Here is a 7,513-nt window from a genome sequence, read left to right on the forward strand (position 1 = left end):
CCAGGCGACACACTTTAGCTTTAAGCGCCCATTTGATATCTTCTTCCCGAGAAGCTTCGCCAAACTGACCTTAGCCTCTCTTTTAGCCACCTGCTCATTTAATGTCGAGTGAGTTATTCTTGGCTTTTATATCGAGATCGTTAATGATGTTAAGCAACCTCTTTTTCTGCTGCTTATATATACCACTATTATTCTTAGCCCAACCCCTAAAAAACTGCCGCAAGTGTCTAATCTTAATTTGCCAGTTTTCGATATTCGACGCACCCCCTTGCTCTAAGGCCCATTCCCTTGCAATTAGCTCAAGGAAGTCCTCTCTTGAACCACACAGTTTCGAACAAGAAGATATTTTTGTTTCCATGATGCGCCGCATCACCGGAATCAACAAGAAGGGGTGTGTTGTCAGATATTCCTCTTTGTAACACACGCACTGTCAGTAGAGGAAATTTTTGTTCCCATTCGATACTCGTCAAAACTTTGTCTAACTTCTCATATGTTGGATTATGTAACTTGTTTGCCCAAGTGTATTGCCTACCCATGAGGTCAATCTCTCTCAGATATAGGCTTTCTATGATAGCATTAAACATGAATGACCATCGGGCATCGAAGTTGTCATTATTCTTTTCTTCTCCCCTCCTAATAATGTTACATGTTTATTTCATATTTGTGTTGCTGCTTATTATCAGTCTGGACGATACCGATAGCTATATTTACTAAGTGTGCACCCTTTTATTGTCATACCAAAGCCAATTTATAGTTCTCTTGATTACCGACAAATAGATGTCTATGTTTGGACAAAATTGAATATTTTTCATGTATTTATATATTTACTGTACAATAGACTGGCACGGCGACGCACGCCATCAATGATCTAATCTTCATCTACAAGCACCCATACGCACTTCGCCATGGTGCAGTCCACGAGCGAATTCCCCAATAAGTCGGGTTGCCTCCAAAGTATTGCCACATATTCGCCCAATTCCTCCCTTGCTTCCTAGTATCCGAGCTTGGTTTCGGTACTCCCGGGCATATTGTACGCTGAATGAATGCTGAACGTGCCTTTCTTGTCGAAAAAGCATGCCCAAAAATCACCTTTTCTCCATTGGGACGGGCTCTTGATCACCTCGACTTCCATTGGGATAAACTCTTCTTGCAGCCTCTGGACGTTCCACGAGGCGGAGTTACCGTCCATGAAATCACTAACCCTATCGTTCTCCACACTTTGAATCTGAAGAGGCCATCAACCAGCTCTCTCACTTCAGGCGGACGAAAAAAGTCATGCTATGATCTCATCCGGCAAGGCCACGAACCGCGTTCGCTTCTGAAACACCACAAACGAAATCACAGGAGAAGATGTCAGCAAAAGCGACGGACAATTCGTTTCAAGCCAAACGCTAATCTGTTTGCGCATTACGCGAAAATGATAGGCAAAGATTTGAACAGAAAGTGCAGGGAACCGAGATCGCGTGACGAAGCCAATGTTAATTTAGCGTACTTATTTGTGACAAAAAAATCAAAGGAAATCCTGATGAAAGGCTCTGCTGATGTATTATCCCTTAACTTCGAGCGAGAAAAATTGGCACATATTGAAAACTATTGCTGATGTTGTCATGGTGATAAAGTTAACTTCAAATCTTCAATTAGATAGTTACCCTAGAGAAAACTTCGGTGAGATAGTTATCATATCGTCATGGTGATAAGGTTAACTTCAATGAGATGGCACCCCGGAAAAAGCTCAGTGAGATGGTATCATATCATCATCTAACGGCTGCCCGCTGCTGCCTAAGCTAGTTTGATGGTCTGGATTGCCGGTTTGACGTTGAGGTGCTCAACAATAAGTCAAACAAGTAAGTTGCAACATTAGTGACGGTGACCCGGAAGAATCGGCCGGAGCTACACTAATAGTGGGCATAAAGCGGATCAAGCAACTTGGCTCGTTATGATCCCTGAAAATTTCTCGATCTAGACACTTGGTCAGACATGTGACGCTCAGCTTGTTTCTTCTGCTACCATAAAATTCAGGTAGGCCTAATGTTTTGAAACGGCAATTTAAGATCATCCTTGGTACACATAGACTTTCCACAACTCTGCTGTAGATCAGCTCCACTAGAGTAGTTATTATAAATGTGGAAGGAGCATCACAATTGCTGCTAAAATATCTGTTGACAACGTTTAAGATTCAGAGAACTTGCTCTGAAACTTCAGCATGTGAAGCATTTTCCATGGTAGATCTATGACTGCTACTGCTGTGATTCATCTGCAGCCAGAAAGTGAGAATGGTCTCATGCCGCCAGATATTCAAGTAGGAGTATGACAAGCAACTGTATTTTGTATCATCAATCCACCATTCAAATCCTAGAATTGATCGCCAACAAATAACTAACGTAGTACTCCCTCCGTTTCTTCTTAATCCGCATATAAGATTTGGTCAAAGTCAGGTTTTATTGAGTTTTACTTCCTCCGTCACAGTTTAGAAGGCACAGTTAAATTTGCGTGCGTTTCCATAATAGACAAGGTTTAGGGCGCATTGCATTTATGTCTAGTAGCTAATTAGTACTCCTATATACTATTTCTATATGCATGCATAGTGTGAATGCTATTTTCTAACCCATCTCACAACCAATAGATAACCACCTAGGTCCCAGAGAATTTCCAAGCGCGCCTTCTAAACCGTGACGAAGGGAGTACTAACTTTATATATAAAAATATAAACATTCACAATATGAAATCAATATTATCAGATGCACCATCAGACGTATTTTCATACTATATAGTTTTTGTATTGTAGACGTTCATATTTTTTTATATATTTAGTCAAAATTTGTGTAGTTTGACTTTGACTAAATCTTATATACGAAGTAAAAAAAAACGGAGGGAGCAACGTGTCAGAAAAAACCTCAAACACTCTTCTACTCAATACTACTTAAGACACATCTGCATCAGCCGAAAATACTGGTCACACCGTCAACAGCTCCAGATGGTGCCTCATTGGACACGTACGGATCCGATGGTGTACCAATATTTCTTACTCCCTCCGTTTTATAATATAAAAACATTTTTTGTACTGGTGTAGCGTCAAAAACGTTCTTATATTATAGGACGGAGAGAATAGTTTTTTCAGTTTTGACAGTCCATAGAGATAAACTCATGGCTTGTTTACATATTCCTACATGGACAGAGTGAAACAGAGAAAAATATTTTGCACACCATGTTTAAATTAGATTATAATGGTATGAATTAGTGTAAGATAAATTTCATAAGAAATTTTATTGGGCAAACTGTGTGAATTAAACCAGAGATCCATACAGCATACTAAAGGCATGTCCAGCAGAGTATCGAAAAATAGTACTTCTTTGTATCAAAATATAAGATGTTTTTGCAGAACAACAAAAACATCTTATTGTTAATTTATTAAAAACTGTGTTGGTCAAAATAAATAGTTGTAATACATACTTTTGGGTGAAAGTTTCCGTATTATTTTTTCAACCGGGCAATGAGATACCACCGTTGCTTGAAAGAAAAAACTTAGTTTCCCTTCCCGCAGAACTTTTTATTTAAATGCAGATGAATGAAAAGCAATGCAAAAGGACCAATAGCAGTGATTATTTTTAGATTGGAATCAAGTTATTTGATGCAGACCTTAATAGCATGGCTCTATCAAGATAATAAATACATAAATATATTTTGAATAAAAAACTTTGAAAGAAGCAGTGCATTACCTCCTTGCGGCTGGCATTGACGTCCGCTGATGCATACTCCGGCGTGCGGGGTAGAGCGGACCACCTATCCGGCGTCTTCGCCGTCTCTGCACCCCTCTCCGGCGTCGGCATCATGAACCTCGCACCCCACTCGGGCGTTACGGCGAATCTGGGACTCCTCTCTGGCTTCTCCGCGAACCTGCCGGCGCCCCAGTCCGGCGTAGGCACGAACCGAGGGCTCCGCTCTGGCGTCTGCGCGAGCCCTCCAGTGCCCCAGTCCGCCTTCGGCCATAACCGCGGGCTCCGCTCCGGCGTCAATGCGCCGTTCCCACCGTTGGCGGCGCAGAGCTGCATGATCTTAGCGGCCGCCTCGGCGGCGTCCCGGCTCTCGCCCATGAGCTTGGCGAGCTGCGCCTTGGGCAGGCGCATCCTGAGCTGGACCGGCCCGCCCTCGGAGGCGGTGGACATCGGGGAGGCCGGCGCGGTCGGGAAGGAGAGGTCGGAGGTGGAGCGGCGCGTGAGCATGAGCGACTCGAGCCTCTCGCGCGCGCCGACGTGGAGCGCGCCGGACCAGGCGCGGCGCGGGGGCACGGTGGGGCGCGGCAGCGCGACGAGGAAGTAGAGCCGGCCCGGGCGGAGCAGCGCGTCGTGGTCGAGCGGGCGCGCGCGGACGCCGAGCAGCTTGACCTGCTCCGACTCGAGCAGCTGGAAGCCCGGGTGGTCGCGCAGCACGGCGCCCGCGTGCGCCGGCGGCTTCACCCGGAACGCGGTGCCGTCCAGCTGCATCACCTTGGCGCCCTTGCGCCGCCCGCCGATGCTGTTGCCCATTGCCCGCCGGCTGCTGCTGCTCCTTGCTCCCACGCTACGCTCTGCTCTTCCCTTTGATGGTGTGAGGTGAGGCGGGGCGTGGGTTCGGTTCGCGGGGTTCTTCGCGGCGTTTGTGCTTGGTGGGGTGCCGGGATTTAAAACGGGCGAGAGAAAAGGGTACTACTGTACACAGGGTAGGGGAAGAGTTGGGAGTCAAAGGTTGTGGGGAGTCCACGCGAGTAGTGCTGTTGAGCTTGACGTGGACTGGAACTATATTATTTTCCTTGCTTGGGCGTCTACAAAGCTTCGCTAGCCGCCCACTATGGCTTAGCACTCTGAAAGTGGAAATGGAAGAGAGGAGGTTAAAGTGGGTTCTAGTGCATGCATGTCTAATTAACAATGAGCGAAGGATGAAAACACGTTTTGACCGTCCAATTAAGCTCGCAGTTCCAGAATCAGAGCAAGAACTCTACTTCGAGCGAAGCAAAACTTTGTAACTGCTATCTTTTACTACTGGTCTGAACGCCTTGGTTATTTTAGGGCTGCAAAGGGTAGGTTTGCTTCGTCTGTGCAGAACTGAAGAAGCATGCTGCATGCGTAAAACTTAAATTAGCCCGGTACGTACTTTGTGTGCAAAACTGACTTGGTACCTAATTTGGTGGGAGGAAATTAGCCAGAGACTTTAATTACCACGAGCGGCGTTTGTGGCACAGCTTGGAAAAAAATTATATGAGACCAGGTCAGCTTCTCCTCTCTCATGCTGGTTGTAGTGGGAGTATCATAAGTAGTATCATGCATGCCAACTAGATGTTTTGGATGATGTGGCACACAATTAGATGAGGAAAGAGAGGATGTAGTATCATATCATGATACCGTATCATATTAAATGCTCCGCTAGTTTGTGTCATGCATGGCAATTAATAAGTCAATCTAAGATACTAACTTATGATACTATGCATTACCGAGTTAATATCACACACTAGTATTATATGCATGATATTAGTATATGATACTTCCCATTACAACCAGCCTCAGCATGAGATCACATCATCCCATATTTACCGTGCTAGCAAACATATCAGGTTCCACCAGTCGACTGCCTGCCCTGTTATTTCGTGGCCAAGTTTACGTGTGCTGTTCGCGTTCATTTTAAACCCCTAGACGTAATGTCGAAAAAGAAAAGGGAAAACTAGACGTTGAACTTGCACCAATAACCAATAACCTCCGTTAGTATTAAGTGGGTTCATACGTGTCCTGGTCTCATTGTTCTCGAAGCCATAGCTAGTTAATGGCGGTCCAGCAACAACACGCGTGCCGTACCGCCGGAGTCGCCACGGCGGCCGCCCGCATGGTGCGTCCTTCACGGCACAGATCGGTGCAATCAAGGTCTTCCTTTTTGCATGCGCCCGTCACGGCACGGGATCGGATCGAGGAATGTCCTGCGGCGAGGTCAACCGCGCGCATGCATCGTATTAATGCGGCTATAGCTTAGCCGGCGCTCTGCCAGTCCGTTTCGCGGGATCGGGTGCCGGGAGGAGTCCGGCGATCCACGGCATCCGTCTTGTCGTATGTCGAACTGTAGGCGGAGAGCAAGCATGTCCTGCCTCTGTGCACGTTTGAACCGCCCGTGCTTCCGTCGTGAGTTTCCGGTCGATCGTTTCCTCATACTGTTAGATGTTCGATGTTCTATAAGCGCGTAATTGGTCGATTATCTATATTAAAGATGAACAGTTAGATTACATGGTTACACGTTAATCGCCTTCGAATTTGCGTACTAAAACACTGTATATTGTAAAGGGCTACGGCGACCAACACAAATTACGGTACCGTGAATTGAACTCACACTGTATGCTTCTACCCAGCCATACTGTACACTAACTCTGGACCGGTTTGATTAGGCAGCAACGGAGAACGAGTCTTTGTCTTGCCACCAAATGTGCCACGACCGTCCGAGACTCATGACCTACCAATCCATATACGTAGACCACGTGTTTAGTTTTCCTCTCTCGACCTTCCCAGGATCCTGACCTGGTATCCCACATACATATGCCCGATCGTCACGACGCACCTTCTTTCCCACTTTCCGGCAGGAGCTAGCAAAGCAGAACATGGCTGATACGTATATACAGTATGATAGTAGATGCATGCATGCTGCTCTTTCTGCTGCGGTCGTTGGGCTTATCTGCATATGCTTCCTTTCTCAGCAGGGAATCTGCAACGGCATCCATCCTATTGTAATGTAAAAGGCTAAAAGCCATGTATTGGTTTTGGCTATCCATCTCGTCGTTTTCGCCGGTTGCACTTGCACACACGTCTCCCCGGCCCGAGAGCGCTCGTATCTCCAGCCGTTGGCCTTCAGAGGGTTTGAAAAATCGCCGTTTGGGACGGTCTGGTGGTAAAATCGATTTGAGGCCGATTAGGCAGCCGCCGGCCCCAGGGTCGTCTTCAAAATGTTTTAGAAAAAAAACAAGAATTCGACTATAGTTTGGCAAACGGGCATAAACTTCGGCGACTCAAGCAGTCTTTTACATAGCAAACTTAAATTACTTTAAAAAAAGGCCGCGACTACAGGAAGAACTCGCTGAACTCTGCGAAGTCGCCGCTGTCCCGTCGTCCTTCTCCTCCTTCACGCGTCCGCCCCTACTGGACCCTTGCCCGGAGTCGCCCTGACGGACCGGTGGCGGGGCATCGTCATTGTCGTAGAGGACGACGACGCCTCCCTCGTCGCGGACACGGCGCCGAGTGACGATCTCCTCTAGGGCGCGGCGCGACGCTCCAACTCCAGCCGCGCCCAGTCCTCCCGCGCCCACTCCATGGCCGCCGCGTCGTCGAGCTCCGTCTTTACGGCGGCGAGCCCCGACTCCATTTTCGACTTGACGAGGTGGGGAGGAGGCGTGCCCGCCCTCGTTGCTGACGATGCCGGCACTGCGGGTGCACCGGCCGAGCGACGTCTCCTTGAGCTCGGCCTTGATGCTGTAGAGCGCCGGCGACCCGGAGGAGTGGGGGGAGGA

The 7,513-nt window shown here is 47.5% G+C and overlaps 1 protein-coding gene across 1 annotated transcript; it reads right to left on the reverse strand.

Moving 5' to 3' along the window:
• Positions 1 to 784: 784 nt before the first annotated feature.
• Positions 785 to 4,624, reverse strand: LOC119333179 (uncharacterized protein At1g66480-like). The gene is made up of 2 exons (XM_037606170.1): positions 3,717 to 4,624; positions 785 to 1,318 (listed from the first exon to the last, which is right to left on the reverse strand). Exons 1-2 carry the CDS (start codon positions 4,521 to 4,523, stop codon positions 1,274 to 1,276), a joined length of 852 nt encoding a protein of 283 aa, XP_037462067.1. The 5' UTR covers positions 4,524 to 4,624; the 3' UTR covers positions 785 to 1,273.
• Between the last annotated feature and the right edge of the window lie 2,889 nt (positions 4,625 to 7,513).

This window comes from Triticum dicoccoides, chromosome 7A (assembly GCF_002162155.2).
Source record: "Triticum dicoccoides isolate Atlit2015 ecotype Zavitan chromosome 7A, WEW_v2.0, whole genome shotgun sequence".
Lineage (NCBI taxonomy): Eukaryota > Viridiplantae > Streptophyta > Magnoliopsida > Poales > Poaceae > Triticum > Triticum dicoccoides.